The sequence below is a fragment of the Daktulosphaira vitifoliae genome, unplaced genomic scaffold (assembly GCF_025091365.1).
Source record: "Daktulosphaira vitifoliae isolate Bord-2020 unplaced genomic scaffold, ASM2509136v1 Scaffold_1, whole genome shotgun sequence".
NCBI lineage: Eukaryota > Metazoa > Arthropoda > Insecta > Hemiptera > Phylloxeridae > Daktulosphaira > Daktulosphaira vitifoliae.
In genome coordinates, this window is record NW_026099572.1 from 35,864,515 (window position 1) to 35,891,771 (window position 27,257).

A 27,257-nucleotide genomic window follows, 5' to 3' on the forward strand; every position below is an offset into this window, starting at 1 on the left:
TGTACTTAAAACTTCAACAAGACTCCAATTTTGATGTATGAAGTTTTATACATATATTTTTAAATTTTACTAATAAAAGCTGGTTCTGCTATAACCTGAATCTTGGCACAACTTATAGATCCCGTGAGTTTATTATTAGGGCTCGAATAGACTAAACGAGCAACCAAGCAATCACAGCGGTTTCATCTAATTAAACAAATAATAAATATTTGGACCAACTTTTGATTATTGATATATTCACTTCAAGGTAATTACAATACTTTACTCTTCAACATTATGTTTTTTTTATCATGGTAGTTATATAAAATATATAAGGGCTGGGGTGGTATCTTTTAGTCCCTTAGTTGCATTTAAGGATGAATTTTAGGAGAGTTAAAAGCAAATATCTAAATGAGGTTTTAGTCTGAATCTGGTACTAAGTACAATACATACTCCCTTCAATCACCATTAGCATTGGGTAAAAATGTTATAATAAAAACTCATATATAGTGCATATTTTATATGTTTATTATTTTTGTTCCAATAGGTTATTACCCTAACACCAGCTTAATGCAGATGACAATCATTTTTATTAGAATACAATAATTTTATGGTAATAATAAAAAAATATACATAGAAATAATATGAAAGCGACACAGTGGATAGTTAAAAACTATTAAGATTATAATAATTTATATTATAACTATACATAAACAAATATGTAAATAATTTATGTATTATCAATCAGTACAAATATAAGGTCAACCTAGAAGTAATAATGTATTATAATATTTTTATACTACATTGAATACAATTATCTATCATTATTCATACATCAAAAAATAAAAAACGAACAATTGAAAAAAGAATACAATCACTTTAGTGCCAGATAATAAATGAAAACATACAAATTAAATATGTATTAAAAAATTGATTTATTAAAAAAGTATAAATGTATACAGTCTTATACACTTTATCTGGGTGATAATTAAAACCAACTGAGGTAAAAATTTACTTAACATTTAACAACAAATATCACAGTAGTTATACATCAGAGTTGTTTTGTTTTTATCCAAAACAATTGTGAAATTAATGTTTTTGAAATTTATGTAATTTCTAATTGATTGTATTCGATGTATATCTTAAAAATTAAAAAAATAATAATAATTTAAATGAACCGCCACATTTTTATCAGTCCATAATATGAATAAGGTATAGATTTCATGAAAACTATACATTTAAATAATGTTCAATTGTTCCTTTATATAACTACAGTTCATGCTCATATAAACCCTATTTATTTCCTTGTACTGAGCAGATAATAATTAACTTATATAATACATAAATTATAAATACAATTTTGGTCTAAAGAAAAAGACATAATAAAATATAATTAATAGCATTTCACACATTAGAATCATAGCATAAATATACTTTCATAATAATTATCACGATATACATTGGTTTAATACTATGAAAAAAGTTAAATAGAAGTTGTATAAAAATGAAAAATATTGTTCAGGAAATAAATAAATTAAAAAGCATAATTTATATACTTCGGAAATGTTATACAGCAAAAAACATTTGGTTTGATATTTTATCCATTGAAAGCATTTATTATTATTATGATTATTATAAATAACTACAAATTGGATATATGTAACATTTTTCAAACAAATAATAAGTTTTATGTTAACAATTATACTAATGTTTAAATAATTGTCATTTAATGTTACATTAACAAACAAAATTCTATAGGCTAATATAATTCAGCATTATGTACCTTTTTAGTATCATTAAACTTTAAATATACATGTAAATGTTTAAAAATCATACATATTCTTACACATTTACCAAGTAATACTTATAAATGCGTAACAAAAGATGATTAAATAGTTTAATAATTATTATACAAGACAATTTTTTTAATGACTATAGTTAAAAATTGAAAATATAAGTCATTATTCAAATTATGAATTCAATTATGACATCAAATACATTTGACTGTATTTAAATAGCATAAAATATTAAACAATTTTTTACGAGGTATATCACTTGAAAAATTTCTTACATAAAAAATGTATGCAAAGAAAAGTAAAAACAGTTTCACTCATCAAAATTTTAAAGGAAAAATCATTAAGTTTTTCTGATTAAAGAACTTAAAAGTTCATTGAATATTAAATTATTCAAATAATTAAAAACTAATATAATTATAAAACAATAAATTATGTTATTACTACAATAATAAATGTATAAATATTATTAAATATATATTTTACTCTCACTAATATTTAATTTTAGTCTGAAATTATAATTTATTTTTAAAATAAGCACTTTTTTCGTAAAACTATGAAAAATTGTTTATTAATAATATTTAAATTCACATATAAAATTATTTTAATTCCCTGTAAGATACAATAATGAAAAGTTACCTAAAATCTAACTAAATATTAATGCTAAGATTATGGACAATAGTTTAATGATTGTTACTACATAATTTTATTATTCAATAAACATAATAATAAAAAGTTAAGCAAAATCTTGTTAAACATTGAAAAATAATCACTTTACACATCATTTAAATGACGTGAAAATGTAAAAGTACAAAATATTAATCTTAGCTATTATTTAAAATTATAGACTGTAAATGAACTCATAATATTATATTTAGTTTAATGTTTGTTCCAAAATATACAGAGTTGTTTAAACAGTTATTTATTTATTTATAGAAGAAATTCATTTTATAATGAAAAATTAAGATTTTTGTGTTTAGTTTTAATTATATTTAAATAAAATTTAACTAGATGAGTTATATTTTTGGATCTATATGTTTATATTCTATGGCACTATTGTATATAGTTCTCCTATAAGACACTTTTAATTTTCATTTTTTTTAATAGGTAATATATTTTTTTTTATATAAAAAAAAATACAATTTAAACAAATCAACTAGTTTCTAAAAAAAATTTTACTACACACATATAAAGGAATTTTTGACATTTTTCCCACAATAAAACTGTGTAGAACATAGTTATGGATAATTTAAATAAAAAAATCATAGAGAAAGCTCCTTTTTGTAATAAAATGTAGTGTAACAATTTGTTCTAAAATTATTTTTTAAATGCCAAACTTATTTTAATGCAAGATGTAAGAACAACTTTAATAATTATACATATATCAAAAAATTATTATCAAGTTTAATTTTATAAAGGTGTATCATAATGTTGAGGAATAACAAAAATATTAAAATGACTTTTTTTTAAATAATTATTACTAATATAATAAATACAATGACAGTAAAAAAATAAGTAATTATGATTATTAATATTCAATTGAGTAATTTTTGTACTAAGCAATGATCAAGATTGATTATAACATATTTATATAACTATCTATTATTTGTGGAAAAATACTAATATCTAAGAATTTTTTCGTGAATATATATTTTATTTATATTTAATTTATATTGATTTAATATAGTATAGTTAATTATAGTTTATATTTATATAAAGATTTAAATTATCCCTTTACCGTAAATATAAAATAGTAACTCAAATATTTCAATTTAATATTTAAAATTTTTTAACTAATTAAATACTGTCATTCTTTAATATTTTATGTACTACAGGTGTATTTTACCCCACAACCATTAAAAGCTAAATAGTAAAAAGGATAATAGTAATAAAATAATATTTCATAAAGGTTATGTTAGTTTAGTGTTAGTTATACTTATTTATATAGTTAATTTATACTTTATTCTGAATTTGTAATCAATCAGTAAAAATAAAAGTTATAACTAATAGTGACAATTATAATGAAAATAAAAACTTAAAAATAATATGTTCAACAAATACTCTAATTCTATATATCACCCATATTGTAAAACTATTCTAATCTTGTAAGTATATAAAACCAATAAAAATAATGTCACAACAATAAAACACACAAATTACAGTGACAACTAAATAATACGGCTGTAAATAATTAAAAATCGTAATATTCATACCTTAAATATAAATTATAAAAAAATTAAAATATTAATATGATGAATATAGAATAGAAAAATCAAACATATTTGTAAGTATTAATATAATAAAAATATATTTTTGATATATACAAATATATATAAATATATATTTATATATATAGTCCTCTATAGTTAAAAATTCATAGTTTAAAAATAAATAAAAATAATTCAATAAGTAATTATGTCTCACTAATATTATTTAAAAAGAAAATTATATTATGGCTAGTTATTTTATTCTTGAAATATTTATGTACTTAAGAACTTTTAAATGTAATTTTCTTGTAGATTTATTGTACATTTTTAACAGCCATTTGAGTTTGTAAAAATAAAAAATTAAGAAAAAAATTGTTGATCAAAATGCAATATTTATGAATAAAAAAAACCAGTCAAGGTAAATATCTAAATTACTGATCATCTTTGTTTTTTTTATTATTTCTATTAATTTTAGTTTAATACTAATTTATTTATAAATATATATGTGTTAATAAATGAGTCTGAAATGTCATATTTTTTGGTTTCGTTTTATTTTTCAACGAATGATTAGTTTAAAAATAGTACTATGAAAAGAAAAATGTACCATTTAAAATTAAAAATAAAAATAGCATATGTACACAGAAGGAAATGAAAACCTTAAGAGTTCAGAGTCTACTGTTCACATATACAGAGGTCTGACTTTGACGACTAGATGTTCTGTTTTGTTGTTAAGTAGTGTTGCCATTAAATTGTTGTCAGACCTGTAAATATAATAAAAAATTTCTTTTAAAATATAATATAAATGAAAGGTTTATATTGGCATATATTTATAATTTTCTCACTAAAAGAAATACATGTAATTGTAATATAGTAAATAAAATATTTCAGTGAATTTTAGCTACGATGCGAAACTGAGAAGATATTAATTTAACTATGATGTTTTTTGTAACTTTTTTGAAATTCTGACCCTGTGAGCAGGGAATTGAAAACTACTGCACCCTTTAAACATATGTTAAATTAAAGCTTATTTTATATACTATAAATTAAAAATAAAAATTTGTTCTGACGATCTATCTTCTATGTGCAAATGGCTGTCGAAATTGTAAAATGTATTAAATATTTATTCATATATTATTCTTATATATTATAAAGCTTGTAATCAGGATATAAATAAGAAAATAGAAGTTCATTCTGCTTTTGGAAAAATCCACAATTTTTTTTAAATTAAACACTATCTATAGATTTACATTGAAGTGTTAATACTTGTCTAACTATGCCACGTTCACACTGTATTACTTTTTTCTTATATTAAATTATTTCAAATTATCAAAATAAAATAAAAATATAAAATTTTTTTAAAAAACTATTAACTAATACAATGCAAGTTAACACTTTGTAACTAATAGTCTTGATATAATTATAATTATAATATACATACATACATATACATATTAGGGTGGTCGAAATTTTTTAAGTTTTAAAATTTGAGAAGCGTAAATTTGTTCCTTTATATCTATAGATAATCTCAAAAAAATTGACCTTTATACTACTTGATTAACTTGGCGCACATAATGCTCAAAGTTTTGGAAAAATATTAAATATTTCAGTGTTTTACATTTTTAGGCTATAGACTTATGAAAAATATTATATATAATATTGTAGCTATTGTAATTTATAAAATATAAATATAGTAAAAATATTTTATCGATATGTTCTAATTTTTATAACGTTAACTATTTTGTACTATTTATATCATACTGTAATTTATGAGGTGTGGCAATCACTCTCTAAAACTATTAATAGAACAAGTGAAAGTTTGAATAAACAGCGAACTGAATTGAGCGATTCTTTAAATGATTTGTTCGATATAGCACATAGAGATGCATTAATACTTATTAAGTACGATGAGTATAAGCAATTTTTAATCAAACAGTGCGAAAAAGGACGAACAGTCTGTATGGTAGGTATTGATAAAAAAAGACTAATGGAAAAAATATGATAGCTAAGGATAGAAAAAGAAAACACAAATCTGCAGACATTGGCATTTCTTTCTACTTAAGGTATGGCCATCAAAAGTACTAATATTAAAAAAAAACATTTATTCTTAAGAGTATCAAACCGTGAACAGTGAGGGTATGATGTATCATTCTATCCAATCGACTACAGTTCTTGACTTACAAATTTTATATTTAAGTCATATAAAAAAAAATATAAGCTTTTATAAAAGGACAAAAATTATAATACTATTATATTGTAATATTTTAGCGGAGTTTGATGTTGCAGTTTCTATACTAATAATTCTAACTATACTAATATAGTATTTAATATTTATTTGAGCAAATAACATTGATAACAATATATTTACTTACCTCTGTAGTAAACCCTACTCAGTGAACCATAATGGTTGATACTGATGATGAGTTTTAGCTGGACTTAAGTAGCCATACACTGCTGTAGGTTGCATATGAGCTGGCAAAGGATGAGTGGCGTGTGTTGTTAATAAAGGTCTTGCACTTGCATGATGAGCTGGAGGTGGAATAGGTCTAAAAAAAAATTAATAAAAGAAATTATTAAGATATATAAATAAAAAAATAATACTATAAATAAAAATATATACAATTTTATTCAACCCACCCTCAAAAAAAAAACTCAAATAGTGGCTAATGAATTTTGTGAGATAATTTGCAGTTCTATAAGTCACTTACCCAGTAGTAAATGCAGTAGCAGGCACTTGTGGAGATGGCAAATATGCTGCAGCTGTAGGTGGTTGCCCAGTAGTAACATAAACCGCTTGTCGGCGGTAAATATCACTTTGATGGTATAATGGTTGACCTGCAAGAGGTGATAACCCACGATTAGCTCCTAAAGCTTGCGGAGAAAGATGGGCAGTTGTATAATCAGGCACATGACTCCTAAAAATGTTAAAAGAATTTAATATTTTAAATTGAAAGTTCTCAAATCATACTTTATTGTAAATTATTTGTCAAAGATTTTACTGAAATAACTATAAGTTATATGAATTTTTTTACAAAATTTTAGAAAGTTAAAATATAAAAATTAATATGAACTGAGAATATAATAATATACAGTGATGTACGTATAATAAATTGAAATAACTAAAATAAAAAACGAAAAGTGTAATTCCTATATGCATTTGGAGATAGCGCGCTTCAAATTTTAGCTGCACACTATTGGTTTGCGTAACATTAAATAAAACTAATTTCTTTGATAATGATGGTAGTTAGTTTGATAGTTAATGATGGTGCATGGCAGTCTCACGCGCGGTGGCAACTGAACAAAATGACTACTCCTGAAAGGTGTCAAAAATGAGCCACCACCCTTTAAATTTCTATGTCCATTTTCCTCTGAAGAAGATACACTTATTCTTCTTCTATTCCTTCCAAGAGAATTAAATTTAGTAGAAACTTTTGTTTTATACTTAAAAGTATGTTCAAAAAATAAATGTTCACTACGCAAGTTTATGAACCTAATTAATACATGGAGCACCCTACAATATAAACTTAAAAATAATATTTTATGAAATGAAATTTTAATTGTTCACCATGGTCTGGTGCATCAGTTGCAGTAAATAGAAAATAATAAAATTGTGTGGCAAGATAATTAATTGCACAGTAAAAATTTGAATTGCATTGTGCACATAGAAACCACACCTAAAGATTTGGGTAATTATAAGTTTATACATCAATTTTTTTTTATTATTAAAACATAATTATTTATAGATTATAAATTAATTTAACAAATTAATCTCCAATGTAGAGATGATATCCAATCATCTTGAAGTATTCAAGTGAGTTAATTAGCTACAAAGAAAAAAATGTATAAAAAAAACTTAATAAAATAAGATATCAGTTCTTCTTATTAATGAAGATTATATAAATAATCATAATGGATATAATGTAACATCTTGATTATTACAAATTATTATTAAAAAACTAAAGATAATTTAATAGGAAAATTAAGAAATTTTTTTTTTTGTATTGAGTAATATAGAATTTATTAAAAATAAAATATAACCGGTTATTTTTAAAACAAATAAATAATAACAGTATAAATAAGAAGAAAAATACACAATATAATTTCAGTATAAAAATATCAAATGATACTTTTGTGTTAATTAATTATTAATAAGCAACAAATAGTTAACTGACCTATTATTAAATAAATCTTTTATAGCATTTATGTTATGGAAATATCATATCAATGGTGTTGACTACTAATTAATAAGTATTCAGTAAATAACAGAATTTAATTTTGAATTTATATAATTATAGGGATTTTTACTACAAAAATATTACTAATGTATGTTTTCTAAAAAAATAATTTAAATATCAGACCAAAATTTCAAACCAAAAATATATAAATCATGATATGATTAAATATAAATAATAAAATGTTAAACTGCTTGACAAAAATTTGTTAAATTCATTTTTATATGATGAATGAATGAAAATTAATTAATATAATATACCTATAAGCTTGATGTACAGGTATTGCTTGTTGAGTCCATGCTGTTTTAGGAGCCGTTATAATGTGAGAATCCCTACTAGAATGGGCTACAGGAGGTTGTAGTTGATAGTCCAAAGGATTTGTTATATTACGTTTGTGAGCTGACGGAATTGCATATGATAAACGTTTATCACTAAAATAAAATAAATACTAAGTATCTTTCATGATAAAATTATCAATATTTTAATTATATGCATACCTAGCATATACTATATGCTGATCATGTGGCGAAACATAATGATAAGGATCTTTACAATTAGCTCCACTACAATAATATTCAATAGCTTGAGGTAATTCTTGTTTATTTGTTCCAGGTGAATTAAAAATATTACAGTCTTGATTTTGATGGGTATGTTGTACTTTAGATACCATTCGTTTGAGTTGTGACTGAGTTAGGGTATTATTAATATGGGAAGAACTAAAATTAGAACATAAAATTTATAAATATGAAATATTGTTTAATTTTTTCAAAACCATGAACTTAAATCAAACTGATACTACAGTAATACCCAAATAAAGGCCGAAAACTCAAGACCGCAAAATACATTAATATTATTTTATACATTACTTCAATTCATTTAAAACTGAGAAACAATTTTTATTCTTACTTAATTTATAATTTAATTAATTAATTACCTTAAGTGTGGTTCATGTTTTATTTCACTTGGTAACTGGGGCATATATATTGGTTGTTGAGAATTATTATTGGCTGAAGTATTAGTTGATGAATATTGACCACTTAATTCAATACTAGAAGGACTGTTTTGACACTGTAAAAATTCTCCATTCTAATAAAAAAATACATACAATAATTTAAATATTAAAACTAAAATATAAATTGAACAATGAAATTTAAAATATTTGTTATTATTACATATTAGAGAAAAAAAATTTAGAATGTGTACCTGTATATTAGAACTTTTTGATTGAGGTTGATAAATAACTGGAGTAGAACGCAAACCCTGAAGATGTTTTTGATGATATGGTACATGCTTTGATAACACATGATCTTCATTATCACTTTCACCAACAGTGACACAAGATATGACATTTTTACGATTTGCTTTAATATTTAATTCAATACTGAAATATATTAAATGATCATTAAAAACTATTAATATTAAGTATTCAAAATCTAGTTTGAAATATTTACCCTTTAGTTGAAGCTTCATCTTCACTATCAGATATTGTAATAACTGATACAGCAGGAGATGGAGTGTCATGAATTGTTATTGTGTGTTGTTTAATATTCCCCTAAAAATATAATAATAGAATTTTTAAAAAATATTTATCCTTTAGTACTAACTAAAATAATTAAATATTATATTATAATGTTATAGTATAACAATTAAAAAAAACTTATAAATACAGTACTTATTAAAAAAATATTTATAAATAAAATAGAACCTTATAGAAATTTCATTAAAATTTCTGTACAAAATAATATATTACTCAAAATAACATTTTATTAATTGGAAACAGTGCTGTTATTTTATGAAAAAATAAAAATGTTCATATAAAATCAAATAATTAACATGAGAATTTTGCAATAAATATTTAAGTTCGATCTATTTCAGTTTTAAAGTAACCCTAAAGAAAAATCTATGAAAACTCTGAAAAAATCTATAATTAGTATATTTTATAGAATACCACTTTATATAGTTCTACATTGAGTTCAAAAACATGCTGTATATCATAACATACTGGTTGTTTGTAGCTAGGTGAAGGTTGATGCCAGTTAGGAACATTTTCTTGATTAAGACTTCCTCTATTGTTTCTCCCTTCATATTCTAAAATAAGAATTAAATTTATTCTTAAATACTAAGACTATCAAATTAAAAATTTTTTTTTTTTTAATCTATACCTTGTGGAGGAGTTCCTTCCTTAACACGTTTTTTAACTGGGCTGAGTTGATTTGTTGTACTTATGACAGACTCTTTTTTATCTTGCCGTAGATGGTGATGATGATGAGTTAAAGGTGCTTGATGATTGAAGGAAGAAAGAGAATGATGATGGTGAGACTGTGAAGCAGCTAAATGAGATTTGTTTGAACGTGATTTTCCATTATTACCTGAACTACCCCAAATTGTTCCAACAACAGTAGGACTTTCTATAATACTATCATAAACATCAGCTGTAGTAAAGGCCACTGAACGTTGATCCTAAAATAATTACCATTTTTATTAAATTTTTCTTTTTAATAATAAAATATAATTTAACAAATTACTTGTAATATTGCAGTAGTAGAATCTACTATGAGAGGTCTAGGACCAGAAGCTGTAGCCCAATCGGCTGCTGCAGCTGATGCTGAATGCCAAGTACCTGATGGTGCGCCTGCACCTGGTGGAGGCACAATGGCCATTTGACGATGATGAGGTGCTGGGGGTGCAGGCCATGTAGCTATCATTTGACGACTACCATCAACCATTGATACTGGTACATACTGTTGCTGGCCACCTCCAGACTAGTAATAAAATTAAGATTAAATATAAATTATATATATATATATATATATATAAGTAGTCTACCCTGATTATATTGGAAAATCTAATAACTTTCAAACCAATTAACTAAGTGTTATTTTTTTTTAAATAATTTTTATAATTATGGAATATTTAAAACCATATTTTTTCTTATTTATCAATAATAAAAAAAATGTATATAAATAAAAATTGTTATTTATATTTTTTTCTTACTAGAGACAAATAATAAAAAATAGTTTTTAACAAAGTTGAAATCTAAAAATTAATGCAAGATCACTGGATTAAAAGTTATTTGATTTGTAAAAACATCCTTTTTGTAAATACATAGTGTGATTCAAGAATGATACCCTTCAATTTTTTTTTAAATAATGACTCTTGTATACAAATTTACAAATAAAAATTTGATTTATTTTTATGAACTATAATAAATATTAAATTTATTATAAGAAAAAACTATGGGTAGATTTTATATGTAACTTTTAAAAGTTAAACTTAACTATTAAATCATTAAATACTAACTTTTCCTTACATTTTTAAAATTTTTAAGTGATATATCAAAAAGTAATATAAATGTGTGTGTGGGTGTATATGGTTAAGAGGCTGTGGCATCAATTGAAAAGAATAAAATCATAGGACCCGATGAAGTGCCAGCAGAAGTATGGAATATATTAGGCAGTATTGGCAAAAGGTATTTGAAGAATTTTTTTAAAAAATTTTTATTAGAATGGAAAATGTCAAAAGAAGAATGAAGGAATAGTATTATGGTGCAGATATTTAAAGGCAATGGAGATATACAAGAAATTATAGAGGCATTAAGCTTATGAGTTATAGTATGAAGATTTGGAAAAAGTTAACAGACAAAAGAATAAGAGGAGAAATATCAGTAACAAAAAAACAGTTTGGATTTTTGTCTGGAAATTTAATGTTGAAGCCAGTTTTTTATGTAAGATAACTAATAGAAAAATAAAAGGAGAAAAAATCTGTGTGGTATTTAATTGTTTGAATTAAGATTAAGTAGGAATAATAGACAGAGTATATGGATTACTTGTTTCACTAAGAAGAACACAAAGTAGGTGAAATGAGATTAGTGACAATAAGCGAGGACGCGATAGGATAAGTGGAAATTATTAAGTATCTAGGATCAGTTATGCAAAAGAACGGTGTTTTTGACAGGGTTATAAGACACAAGATTAAGTGCCGGTCGGTGAAGTGGAGAGAAGCGTCTGGTGTGTTATGCGTTAAGAGAATTCCAATGAGGTAAAAAGTAAGTTCTATAAGACTATAATGAGATCAGCTATGATGTATGGTTCAGAGTGTTATAAGGAGAGAAGAACTGGAAGCTGTAAGAACATTTATGAAAATAAATGTTTTCATAAAAGGGAAGAAGAGGTAGAGGAAGACCAAAAAAGAGCTAGAGGGATGATATTGAATGCAATATGAGGACAGACAATGTGTGCATAAATAATGCGGGAGATTTTTTTAAGTTGAAGTTTAGAATAAAGGTGTCTGACCCCAAATTGTTAATATAGATAAGAGGACAAAGAAGAAAATATACATTCACACATTTTCATTTTAACTATAATTTAATAATAACTTGTTTTAACTTTATATTTTAGGAGAAAAAGAAAATTAAACCAAATAGTCAGTTTATTAAAATATTAAATTTTTTTTATTATTTTTTTTTTTACCATAGGTAAAATATAAAATATAAGTAACATTTTTAGCAAGTAAGTTAAGGAACAGAATTTATGTAAAAAACCGAGTAATATTTCAAAAATTAAAAAGACATTCAAGAGTAGGATTTATTATAAATAAGAAATAAACAAAATTGTGAACAAAATAGCATATAACAATAGGCTTATATTTATTAAACTTAGAACTAAATCAAATTATATTATACTAATTCAAATGCATTTCCTAACATCTGAGGCATATGATAATGCTATAGAAGAGGTATATTCTATTATAGTCTAGAAGAGGTGTACAAGCTAACAAAAGGAGAAGAGATCCTAATAGTAATGGGTGATTGGAAAGCTATAGTAGAGGAAGGTGCAGATGATCAAGAAGTAGAATCACTTGGCTAGGAACTAAAATTAAAAGAAGACACCACCTTGTAAAATTTCATAAATCATATGATATTACTGTAATATCCAATATATTCCAAAATATTAACTGCAGAAAAAGATATACATAGACAAAGCCATATTTAAAAATAAAAAATATTATATACTTCAATAGCATAAGTATTTAGGTGAAAAAATGCTTCATAAAAATATATGTATGGATTGTGGCACTATATAGATTTGAAACCTGAATACTAAATAAAGTAGAATATGGAATTCTCTCAAAAGCTTTTAAATGTGGCATTGGAAAAAGAAACTGCAAGTGAGTTGGATAGGACACTGTACAAACAAATACATACTTAGTAAAATAGATGAATGCAGAGAGATACTCAAAATCATCAAGCAAGACTATAAACACATGACTGGTCACATGTTGAGACATGAAAATGAATTAATTTATAGAATAATAAAAGGGGAAATTGAAGGAAAAAGAGGCAGAGAACGTTCAAGACTTTATTTGTCAAACAAATTATTTTCAAGACTATCAAGCTATACTGAATTTAAGAGGTTAACTAGGAACAGGGAAAAGTGGAGAGTGCATATCAATTGCAAAACTAATAATTTGGGTTGAAAAAATAATAATTTGCATAAAATTCTATATTTTCTAAATTAGTATAACTAACATTATTTAAAAAAAATAAAATAAACGGTAATACAGTGAGGTCATGACACAGTATGGATGTAGGATAGTTGGAACAAGTATAGATGATATCTGACAGTGATTAAATTAACTCTTTGATGCAAATCTGTAGATATTGTTTAATTCTAAGACATTGGTACATAATTATAAAAGCAACATTAACTCCTATTTCCTTAATTATAACCTGATTAGTAGTTCTGACATTTAAAAATATAATTTATGAATAACTATTTCATAATTTGTATTAAATATTTAAATAATAAATTAATTTAAAGTTGTAATTTTTTTGGGAATTTCCCCTATTTACAGGAAAAAAGGGAAATTTTTTTAAATTTTTGAGCGTAATGTCTTCGACTAGATACAATTTGTGATCTTTTGACATATTGTTGAGAATAAGTGGTTACAGACAAAAATAAAAAAACACATCATAGTAATAACACCTTCTCAGCTTCGCTTTGAAGCTAATATAATTCACTGATAATAATAGTAATAATACTAGTAGTAATAGTGTATTAATCACATCCCTTTTACTAATATTAAAATAAAAAACAAACCTGTTGAGCAAGTAAGCTAGTAGAGTGTTGAATTTGAAGTTGTGAAGGATGAGGTGGGGGAGGCATAACAGCAACATGTTTTGGTGGTGACGTTCCAGTTTGATATGCTCCAGGACCAGCAGAACATAAAATAGAAAGTTGAGTATGATGCTGATTAGAACTATTGCCATACTGACGAGCCATTGAGCGACTATTGTACAACTGATACTAAAATCATTTATATAAATTGAATGAGTTTTGTATAAAATAAATATAATCAACTATATATATAGTGATTGTTAAATTATGACTTATGGCATTTCTAAAATAATATAAAACATGATATAATTTTTTTATCAAAAATTAGTTGTATCCTATGTTCTATTATTTCCAAAAAAAAAAAAAAAAAATTGGTCCTATAAATAAATCCCTTCCTTTTTAAAATTGCATTAATATTAGTTTTTTAATTCTTCTTCTTCTTCTTCAGCTTTTACAGTCCTTGAAGGACTTTCACTGCCTCTACTACATTCCTCCACCTATTTCTATCAACGCTGTCTGCTATCGTTACTTCCTGGTTGCATTTGTTAAGGTCATCATTGACCCTGTCTATCCAGCGCTGTCTTGGGCCGCCCCTAGGTCTTTTCCCATTTATTTTTCCCTCTAGTGCTTTCTTTAAAATTCCATTTGACCTCCATACATGCCCTGCCCACTCAATTCGTTTGCTCATGAGGAAAGCGTTAATACCAGGTTTTCGATAAATTTGTTGTATTTCTCTATTAGTTCTTCTTCTGCACACTTCATTTTCTAATCCTTCTGAGTACTTTTCTTTCAAAACAAGCCATTTTTTCCTCATCTCCTTTAGTTGTTGACCATGTTTCACACGCATATGTTAACACTGGCCGTAGGAAGCTTGAGTATAGTCGTTCCTTTGATCGTCTAGAAAGAAGTTTTGATTTGAATAATTTTTCTAAAGCATAGTAACCCTTGTTAGCGGCAGATATCCTTATTTTAATTTCGTTGTGCATATTATTTTGTTGGCTTATGTTTACCCCAAGATATTTAAAATCACTCACTTGTTGAAAAGTATAGTTTTCAACTACTAGTTAGTTTTTTAATTAGTAACATTTATGTTTAATTAACTTACAAACTAAAAAATGGTCTAATTAAGAAAATGAGTGTTGAATAACAACTTTTGAATATTATAATATTAATAATATTATTATAATAATATTAATATTATTAATATTTTAATATTAAGACTAGAGATGAAGTGAGAATTAGTATATTTTTATCTGTAGACATTAATGTCTACTACCTCTAACCATAGTACAAAGATGGTAACATTTTTTAAAATACAGATCCAAAAGTTGTTACTGAACAGTAATTTTCTTAATTAGATTATATTCTTTCTAATTTTTATGCTGTTTAACATAAATGTTTCTATTTAAAAAAACTAAATTCAATAATATTATAATAAAAGACTAAGGATTGAATTAATTCAATAAAAAGTAGTCCATTTTTTTAAATTATTCAGGAAAGCAAAAACAAAGTTATTCCTTTACCTTGAATAATAAAAAAATAATAATTAATTTAAAAAAACCCAGCACAGTGGGGACGTGGCATAGTTGGGTCCAATACAGATTTAATCTGACATTAATTAAAATCACTATCATAAGAAACACTTCGATAAAAATCTGTAGATAATGTTTAATTTTAAGAAATTGATGGATAATTACAAAAGCAACATCTACTTCTATTTCCTTAATTATATCCAGATTAGTAAATCATAGATTCAAAAATATAATATATAGTTTTTAATTATATATTATATAATTTTTATAACTGTTTTCAAATTATTATTGATTTTGATTTTTAATATGTCAAAAGTAATAATTATTAACCTACTTTTTTTTTGTGAAAGTTTATAGCAAAAAAAAAATCAATTTATTGCCATAACTTTTAGCTCAACTAAAAAGTTTAAAATTGACATCATTAAATAGAAAAAAATGAAATTTTTAAGATTAATATGCAGTCAGCAAATTTTATAATTACTATTTACAGTAAATTTATCATAAAAGCTTTATGTTTTTTGCATTTTTACTGTAATAGATCACTTAAATAAAAATCATAGTAATCATTTCTAATTAACTTTTGTTGTTTAAAAAGATTCTACAATTTAAAGTTATATTAAATAAAGCTTAACTTGTGTGCAAAAATTGCTTTTTTGAATTCCCCCAGTGGGCAGGTTTAATCTTATTTTCAAAAAGTTATATCAAATGAAAGAAAAATATCTAAGGTTTCAATATAAAAAAGAATTATTTTAATTTGTTCATTTTTCAAAAAGTTATGACAATTTCCATTATTAAAATATTTCATGTTACATAGTGATTTTTACATAAAAATTATATTCTTTGTGAAATTCGACGGTCATAATCCTATAGAAGAAAAGGTGTCGGGACAAAATTTTTTTTTTTTTGAACTTATAGTATTTATTGTAAACTTTAATTTGACATATATTTAAAGCTCGGAGTATTTTGGAAACATTTTCAAAAGTTTTACTTTTTATACGTATGTTTCAAGTTTTAAACACCTACTGTATAAGGGGAAATTGTCCAATTTAAATAAAAAGTATGTCAAATGAAATAAGTATATATAATGTATTTTGAAAAAAAAAATTGTGTTGTTACATAAGTTTTTTTAAAAGTTATGGCAATTTAAAGTTGAACATTTAAAATCGAAATTAGAAAATTTTAACATAAAAATAACATTTTTCTAACTACGGCAATCGTTTTCACGTAGAAGATAAGTTGTTAGGACAAATTTTTTTTTAAATTTATAGTACGTAACATTAGCTTCAATTTGACATATATTTAAAGCTTGGAGTATTCCCAAAACATTTTCAAAAATTAAACTGAAAAAGTTAGTTTTTGTTAAAAAGTTGCTATTTTAAATTACCCTTGTGAGCAAATTACGTGTTAGATTTTCAAAAAAAATTATATCAAATAAAAGGGAAATATCCAAGGTTTCAATATAAAAAAATTATTTTGATTTGTTTATTTTTAAAAAAGTTATGGTAGTTTTAAGAAAAAAAATGTCAAAAATTACTGATTTTTAAAATTGTAATTTTTTTTAGAGATTTCTTCCATTTAAGGGGAACGAGAGAAATTTTGTTCATATTTTAAGGGTAATGTCTTCAACTAGATACGATTTGTGATCTTTTGACGTATCGTTGAAAGAAATCAGTCCAGTGAGAGCTGAAGAAAAGTGGCAAGACACAAAAAAAAAAAACACATCATGGTAAAATTAATACTTTCTCAGCTTCGCATCAAAGCTAAAATATTAAATGTATTAAAAATTATAAGAATTGTTGATTACATCTAGTTCACCTGTTTATACAACAAATAGTCTAGTAGCATGTTTTGACAGGTCTTATAACTTTTGATATAATTAATCTTTCCTTAATTTTTTAAATAACTGTTATGCTCTTGAGCTATAACATCATAATTTATAAAAAAAAATGTTATCCAATCTTGTAAATATGTTACATTAAATTTAGACTTAGGGATTGGTTAATGTACAATATTTACTTATTTGGAATACTTTAACTGGGAGTAGATCACCAATATGATTATAATAGTTATAGTATGAGATATTGTAATATAGCTTAAAAAAAAAAAAAAAAAAAATGCCTTAAATATGGAATGCTCATTCATAAATATTTCCAAATGACCAAAATTTGTAAAAGAGATTTTGTTTATGATTTTAATTAGATTAAATTCATATATGTTTTAATTGAACAAAATTATTCTTATAAATAAAAATTATTTCAATTAGAGTAGTTGAAAATTACATCTAACCTGATTATTAAAAGCAAATGTGACATTAGCATTTGTAGCTGGAACTAAAACAGCTTGACCAGTACTTGAATGATGATCTGGTAAAGCACGTCGACAAACTTCCATCATTTGTACACTAGCTTTTACATTGTCACAACGAGCAAAATCTACCAAATGAGCTAGAGTAACAAATGGATGAACAAGAGCCATATTAGGATGGATTCTATTTGCCTAATAAACATTAAATTAGTTAATAAATTAAAATTAAATGAATTCTTCGAAAATTGATTTAAAAATAGTCACCGGATCCATGGACAACATTCTTTTTAAAAGATCAATGAATTCACGTCTGTCAGCTTTTTCAGCTAAAAGTTCACCGCCTTCCAAATCAGTAGGTACATTTACTTGCCCAATATCATCTAAGCAATTAAAAATGTATTTTCTTGCTTCTTTAGATTTTATTCCGGTTTCTGCTTCATGTTCTTCCATTATCTTATTTAAAAAAAATTAAATAATAATAATTTAATAACACCTTTATGCACTATCTATGTTTGCTCTTATGGCAACAAGAATGTATAAGCACTGAAACTAAACTACACGAAATAAAACCTAACACCCAAAAATACCCATACCTTGACATACCACGCAAACTCCAAGTTATCATTGACACGCTCAGAATTGGACATACACATCTAATTCATGGATATTTAATGAAAAACAGTACTACTCTATCAATATGTGAGATTTGCGGAATCTCTAACTCTGTCAAACATATTTTCACAAATTGTCAAAAGTATGAATATCAAAGAGAGGTACATGGGATATCTCACCACCTCTCCCTAATTCTGAAACAAGACCTTAAATATGTACGAAAGATGACAAAAATTCTCAAGACTATTGTACTATTTGACTTAATATAATATCTGTGTAACTTATGTGCTAGTGGCCAACTGTTATTTACTCTCATTGTTAACCTAATCAAATTATTTAAATAGCTATTTTATTGTGATATACACTTGATGTACATGTAATCACGGCCAATGGCCTTTACTGCTGCAGCCTTTATTTTAATTTAAAAAATATATACATATATATAATAACATAAGATATCTTTTCAGCTTTGCATCAAAGCTAAAATATTATTATTTTTTATAATAACAATTTTTTACTACCAGTAATTATTAATTTACCTTGAGTCTCCAATTATTTTGATAAGTAACATCACGATAAAAAAACTTTGATGTTTTAGAGGCATTAGTTAACATATCTAGGTTAGGTAAATTTTGTGTTTGACAAATGTAACGAATTTGATCATATTCTGATGAGCCTGGATATAATGGCCAACCAAGGAACAACTCTGCAACTACACATCCTAAACTCCACATATCAATTGCTTCACAAAATGGTAATCCTTAAATATTATAAAAAATTATTAACTATAATTGTGAGAAACCATTAGTATGCTGACAGTGATCACAAAGAAAAAAAAGTTTGATATTTAAGTTTGATACCTAATATTATTTCAGGAGCTCTGTAATATCTACTCTGCAAATATGTATTACAAACAGCTTTACTTTTATGGGAAGCACTACCAAAGTCTATAACTTTAACTCTATATGGTTGGCGTATAGGGTCCACCAGCATTATATTTTCTGGTTTTAAGTCTGCATGAATGAGACCCAAGTCCTAAAATACATTCGTTACTACAATAAATATATTAGCTAGAAATTTTAAAAATCATAAAAAGAAACTTAATTATAATATTATTAAATTGTTAAAATGTGAAAAAAGTAAAATATTAGAATTTCAAAATCCAACATTGAGAAAAATAAATATAGTTAAAAAGTAAACCACAAATAACATGAAATAACTACATGTTTTTATTATATGTGATTTTTATGTTTTTTATTTTAAAAGAAAATATTGATCTAATAAATAATATTAATTAACATAGACACAAGCATATTTTACATTATTTTCATTACATTACAAAATCTGATTTTAGTTAATAATGTAAATCCAAGATATTATTGTTTACTTAATAAAATGTTTTCCAATATTGTCATTAGTCATTAAATTAAAAAAATTCCTAATGAGTTGTAATCATATTAAAACATAAATAAAAAATTACCTTTAACTTTAGAAGGGCAGTAAGCACTTGTTGTAATATTGGCCGAATAAATTTTAATGGTAAAGGGCTAAATTTATTTTGTTTAAGAAAATCGTACAAATTTTGTTCTAACATTTCAAAAACCAGACATGTATGATTTTTGTGCTGGAAACACTCATAGGCACGAACAAAATTATATTCATCTGCATTTTCTTGACTAAGTCGAGATAAAATGCTTACCTTAAAATTAGATAACATAAAATATCTTTTGTAATTCTCTTTAAAAAAAAAAGTATATTGTATAAAGTATATTTTTTTTTAATAATTCTTACTTCAATTTGACCTTGTCGAGCATAAGAAGGATGATTTTTTAATATTTTAATAGCAACAATCTCATTTGTTCCCTTTTTCCAACATTTTACAACCTAAAATTCAAAAATTGATCATTAGAACTTCAATGATCTAAAAATTATAAAAGAAAAAAATTATTTAATGGAATTACTTGGCCAAATGTTCCTCTTCCCAAAAATTCAAGAACTTCATATTGGTTCGTCATTGAGTACAAAACTTCGTGTTGAACCAATTGATAATCACCATCAGCACCCTGTTTTCCTTGTTGTCCAGTTGTAGCTGTAGTAGTAGTTGTCGTTGATGTAATATTGGCTCCTCCAGCTCCACTTGATTCAACACCATTAATTACACCACCTTCACAAGACTTGCGCTGTTAAAGTATTAAAATATTTTTAAGTAAACTCACTTTTGCAAAAATTAGAAAATATAATTAAGACATAAGTCTATCATGACAAATTAATTTCTTATATATAGCATAATTTATAACTTTCAAGACGCTAATTTTTTAATTATGCTTTTATTACACTATAACTATCAAATATTCATTAAAAGACAAAAAATTCTATTACTAAAATTATAATTTCTGACCCTAATCGTCGTGCATAAATTGAATTAAGTTTTTTCACATGGAAATTAAATGCTTTTTTATAATATAAATTTAATTAAACAAATACATAATAATGTATTTTTTAATTACACAATAATTTAATACGTTAACACAACAATTAATATAAGTCTAACAAATTATCAATTTTTCACATAATCTCTTAAGTAAAAATATTGACATTTAGAACATATATTTCTTTATTAATGATAAATAATAAAAATATTTTTTGAATGTAGTCTATGAAGTCAATAATTACAAAAATTATAATTTGGATAATTGGATCAAAAATTATTAGATTTGTTATACCTTTATGACTCACCTATTCATTTATATTTATATATTTCTTATAGAATTTTATGATAAAAATTATGTCTATAGTTAAAACTAATATATGCTTGATCATGATATGTGTACTAAATTGCAAAATAAATACTTTCTTTATGAATTCTATAGATTAGAAGCAGTTTAATTTCATGGTATTTATCTCAAAATATAAAAAAATCATAATGATAATATTAATCATTAAATAAATACAAGTAAAATATAACAAGTAACAAGTAGAAGCTATTTATTTTTATTAATTTATTTTTAGCATCAATGCAAATCTGAGAAGGTATTAATTAATCTATGATGTTTTTTTTTTGTGTCTGTTACCAATCATTCTCAGCTCTCAATGGACCAATTTTGATAAAAAATAAGTCAAAATATCACAAATCATACTAGATAAAATCTAGTCGAAGTCATTGCCCTTAAAAATTGAAAAAATGTCCTTTGTTCAACGTAAATAAGAGAAATCCTCCAAAAATTACATTTTTAAAAATCAGTAATTTTCGAAATTTTTTTAACTTTTTTTACTTAAAACTGCTAACAGAAAATTCCTTGTAGACCATTTATTCATAATAAACAATAAATTATCTAATGAAAAGTTTTATATTAAGCTCTTCAATTTTTAAACACGTTTTCCATTAAAGTAACAACTACTTAATAATTTTTCCATCAAAATTACAATACTAAATTATTAAATATCAATTTTATACTACATTGAATTACTCTAATAGATATTTATTCATATATTATACTTATAAATCATAGAACTACTAATTAGGAATAATGAAGAAAATATGAGTTAATTTTACTTTTGTTATAATCCACCAATTTCTTAAAATTAAACACTATCTACAGATTTGCATTGAAGCGTTTCTTATGATAGTGATTTTAATCACTGTCAGATATCATCTTTACTTGTCCAAACTGTGCTACCGTTTTTATTTATAAAAGAATTAATATTATAATAATAATGATATTAATTTTGTAAGTCAATTTCCTTGAAAATCTACACATTAAAAATTAATTTAATGTAATAGATAGAACCTGAAAATCTTTTTCAACTTTATAATCTTAGTTTTCAATGTGTTATATTGCAGTTATTTGCATACCTTTTGTCCACAGCGTTGGTATGTATCTAATAATTTTATGGTTGATGCTCGTATGAAATTTTGATTGTGGGCAGAAGATGGACTGATCTTTATGTTGGATGGAGCATTTGAAGTACCATGATGTTTACGATATTTTATTGGTTCATAAGAAACTAACTCAACTATTGGCTCGTAATGATGGTGTAATGAACTCAATTTGTACTTATTATGATGGTAGTTTTCTGTGCCGCAAGCGGCATTGTGTAATTGGTCCAGCTTGCGTTTTTTGTGATGCGTGACAATAGCAACACTTTCATCAGCCACCAGCCGTTCTGAACACAAACCTTGTGATTGACTGCTGTACATGTCACTCTAGAAATACAATAACTAAATTAAATAAAATGCAATAAATTTTAAGTAAACTAAAAATTCTCAATTTTAATTTGCTTATAAAATTTTAATGATTTAAATAATAGAATCTCATAAAAAAAAATTAAAATATAAACATTTAGTTAGAAAATAAAAATATAGCTGAAATTAATTTTTATATATTCATACATTCAGAATACCTTATAGAACACCAACATTTTTTAGCTTATTCGTAACTGCTACAAATCAAAAACTTCTTTTAATTTTAATGTAGGGGATGTGTGATTTCATCAACCCTTGCATTATTTTAATTTTTATCGTGAATTTTGGATATACGTGGGAGTTGAACTCTAAAAACAACCACTTTATCTCTCCTAGCTTAAAATTGTAATTATACTTTTAAGAGTAGATTGTACACATAAACCCACACAAATTATTTTTAATGTAATTTGACTACAGTAAAACTTTGATAAGTTAAGAGAAGTTTAAAGCTCAAGGAAAGAGTTATCAAAATATTAGAGAAAAAAGTTTGTCTTAAAGAATTTAATGAATCATTAGAATCATTCTTGCAAACACAAAACTTAGCCACACAAAAGTAACTGATCGATTCCAATTAATAATTTTTAATTCAATAAAGTTTTAACAAATTTTTGTTATTAGTACAATACAAACAATTAATTTTCATCATTAATTCTTCTACATATTAATAAACAAAATTTTATAAAAAAATCACAATTTATAATAAACTATAATTATTGTCTTTGATTTATCTTAATTTTATTTTTTTGAATAATCAAGGTTTACCTAAGAGAACAATATATTTCACCTAATCAAGATTTTTAACTTATGGGTTAATTACATTACTATGAATGCTTTGAAATATTAGTTATCTTGTTAAACATCAGTTAATTGTTTTCTATAAAGGCCATTAGAATATATATTACACATAAATGGCAGGAAAAAATGTTTGATTTTTGAAGTAAGATTAATTCTTACATATTATGAATAAAAAGTACATAGAACTGAATTTTTGCTTATCATTTTGTCAAAGTATTCATGTTCCAGCAAAATTCAAGATTATTGATTAATGATTCAAAAGTCCACCTTTATTTAGAGATCAAGAGGTTTTGACAATGTTACCACTAATACTATTTAAATTAGTGACCATAAAAAAATTAATGAAAGGCTTATAATATTTTTTTTATATAGAGACAAAGTTATAAATTACATATAATCTAAATCTAAATGATTATAATCTTCAACATTTAAATACAACAATTATACACAAAAAAACTATTTAAAGATTCTTATCTAATTATATTAAATTATTTTTGATTAAACAGAAGAATTGCATTGGGTATTACAAATATAATATTATATACTAATTTATATTTTATATTTATAAAAAAAATATGTAAATATTATATAACATATGATTATACTACATGAACGAATAGGAAATCATAGAAATAACACAAACATTCTACAGGAAAACTTTAAAATTTTACGACAAAAAAATTACCAAACAAAACAGCTAAATCATAAAATTAATCATGACAGAGCAACACGTTGACGATGACAGCCTTTCCATATTGACCTCGTTTATAACAGTGTTATCATTGTCACTCTCAATTAAAGAAAATTATAAATAATTATAAAACTTACCTGGGACGGAGTTTGTAATTTACCGGGCCAGAACAAATTCGCATTATATTCCTTCAACTAAGTTGAGTAACTATGTTTATTTCATAGCCATATTGTACGATATTGTAGTATCCACTATCATTCGCACTGATCAATTAACGTGTTTACACCACAAAATGACCACACGCGAACGACTAAAAACGATTGAACGAATGATTTATCTGTATAATTTTTAATAACTATTGTAGGCTAAGTACAAATACAAAAGCCTAAGATAAGATCAGACAATTGTCGATGTACGAATTATGCCGTCGCGCGGACGTGACCATTGCGAACAACAATCGAGGACGAAAACACAACTGTTTCTGCAACGCATATTCATGAACGCATAAAGCGAAGTGGTGCGAGTGTGACAAAAGAACGTAATACAGTGTACACCATATATAACAAAAAATATCCCATTAAAATAAATTGCAGCTTAAATTTTTTACTAATTTTAGCGAAAGGGTATAACCAAAAAGTAGCACAGTTTTTAAATCATTCGTACAATTTGTAAAAACTTTATTGATAAAATAAATCCATGATCTCTCCGTTCTAAGGACAGATTAGAACTTAAATTTGGTCAAAGGTGAACTTTTCTATTAAAAAAGTACTGTTTACCTGGTCACAGTCATGGTTTGTCTGCTCTGAAAATTCAACAAAATTTTTTTTTGAAATTTAGTAGCGTTGTTTTCACTTGGTAATGAATAATCTATTCGAAGAAAAATATATGACACACTATATTAAATATTTTGTTGTATCTATTCTGTGCTTGTATGAGCTACCATAAATGTCCAGTACGAGTTACTCATCTAAAAACCCAATAACTAGAGATAAAATGAAAAGAAATTTCAACTATAATCTAGGAACTTATAATCTCAATACAAATTTTACCGTGCAGTGTTCATACAAATTCTAACTTTTCAAAAAATAATGTTTAAGTGGGAGCTTGTAGAGCTTGATAAGAAATAAGGAACTGAGTTTCTTTGCATTTTTTGTATACTTCAAATCCTGTCCATGTAGTTTAGAATTTTTATTACACAGGTGATCGGTTTATCTATATTTTACTGTATCTGTATCTTATGCATTTTAAAATTTATTTTACATATACATAACTTGTACTACTGTATTACTATAAATAACGTGTTTTATTATAAAAGTAATATAATAAATATAGACATAAAAATAAGTATTTAAAGTTGTTTAAGTTTAAATAACATAAGAGATAATTATACAGGAAATATTAATGTTAAATATACGATGTTATTTACTCATAATTATTAATAATAAGTAATTTTTCTTTGTTATGAAATCTATGGCGTTTTTATTGTATATAAGGTGATTTATTAAGAATAAGACACTCATTTTCTCGGTAACTATTGAACATTTTAAATTTTTGGCAAGGAAAATATTGTTTAATTCAAAAACTTCTATAATAATATGTAGTAAAAACATAATTTTTTTCAAGGTTAAATAACATTAACTTGAATTTTCTTAAACGGGAACCCCAATTTTGAATTTGTTTATTTAAAATAAAAATACAAAAACCTTTGTTCTTATAATTTTTTTTTCCGATCAACTGTTCGTCTGTTACAGCTTGTTATAGTTAAATGATTTTGGACTAAATTTCTATTATTTATTAAACTGATCACCTGTGTAATAAAAATTCTAAACTATATTGACAGAATTTGAAGTATACAGAAAATACAAGGAAACTCAGTTCCTTATTTCTTATCAAGCTTTACAAGATCCCACATAAACATTTTTTTTTTAAAGTTAGAATTTATATGAACACTTTAAACAGTAAGATTTATATTGAGATTTCTTTTCATTTTATCTCTAGTTATTGGTTTTTCAGATGATATATCTATCGTAATATGTGTTGAATGTGCATATATATTTCATTGACTGGAAATTTTAATTAATCTAAAATGTTATCTACTAATTTGCTATATAACAATTGTTTATAAAATAATTCAATTTTTGAAGATTTAATAAACATAAAAATATTAAGAAATAATAACAAAAATGGTATTATTTACTGGTTACACTATTACGACAATATATTTGACTTGGGCATTACTAGTACATTAAAAAATCTCATTTAATTAACATTTATTTACAAAGATGTCATTGTTTCATAGAAGTTTAATGAACTTTCTTGGAACATTATCAATAAATATAAAGAAAAAAACTTCGACATATCTAAATTTCTCTAGCACTTCAGTTAATGTTTAAATTTCCTAATAATATTTCATAAACAAGATGAATGTTTAAAATATTATTATTACAAATTTCGCAATGATCTCCATCGTTTTTAAAATAAATTTCAATATGTTAAAACTAAAAATATCAACATTGACTGTTTAATAACAACTATATTTCTCTTTATTATGAGGATTGAGAGAATCCAGTCAATTGAAAAATTCGAAATTATGATGCCAGTAGCTTCAATTAAATACTATTTGTGATATTTTGACATGCATCGTTAAATAAAATCGGTTCAGTAAGAAGGTAAAAAAAATTGGAAAAAACCACAAAAAAATTTTTTTCAACGTAGTGTCTTAAACTAAGTATAAATGGGGTTCCTTTGAAGCATTA

The 27,257-nt window shown here is 24.6% G+C and overlaps 1 protein-coding gene across 2 annotated transcripts; it reads right to left on the reverse strand.

Moving 5' to 3' along the window:
• Window positions 1-486: 486 nt before the first annotated feature.
• Window positions 487-24,994, reverse strand: LOC126897034 (homeodomain-interacting protein kinase 2). 2 transcript variants are annotated; one of them, XM_050670386.1, is made up of 21 exons: window positions 24,639-24,994; window positions 22,626-22,976; window positions 20,734-20,952; window positions 20,564-20,656; window positions 20,253-20,471; window positions 19,633-19,807; window positions 19,312-19,532; window positions 18,425-18,613; window positions 18,143-18,352; window positions 14,307-14,513; window positions 10,734-10,970; window positions 10,371-10,668; window positions 10,157-10,296; window positions 9,660-9,760; window positions 9,412-9,589; window positions 9,143-9,294; window positions 8,706-8,924; window positions 8,469-8,639; window positions 6,685-6,891; window positions 6,349-6,522; window positions 487-4,740 (listed from the first exon to the last, which is right to left on the reverse strand). In XM_050670386.1, the coding sequence occupies exons 2-20, from the start codon at window positions 22,968-22,970 to the stop codon at window positions 6,363-6,365; spliced, it is 3,741 nt and encodes a 1,246-aa protein (XP_050526343.1). In that variant the 5' UTR covers window positions 22,971-22,976; window positions 24,639-24,994; the 3' UTR covers window positions 487-4,740; window positions 6,349-6,362. The 2 variants fall into 2 exon arrangements, with proteins under 2 accessions (XP_050526343.1, XP_050526344.1); XM_050670387.1 differs by having other exon boundaries at window positions 10,211-10,296; window positions 24,639-24,993.
• Between the last annotated feature and the right edge of the window lie 2,263 nt (window positions 24,995-27,257).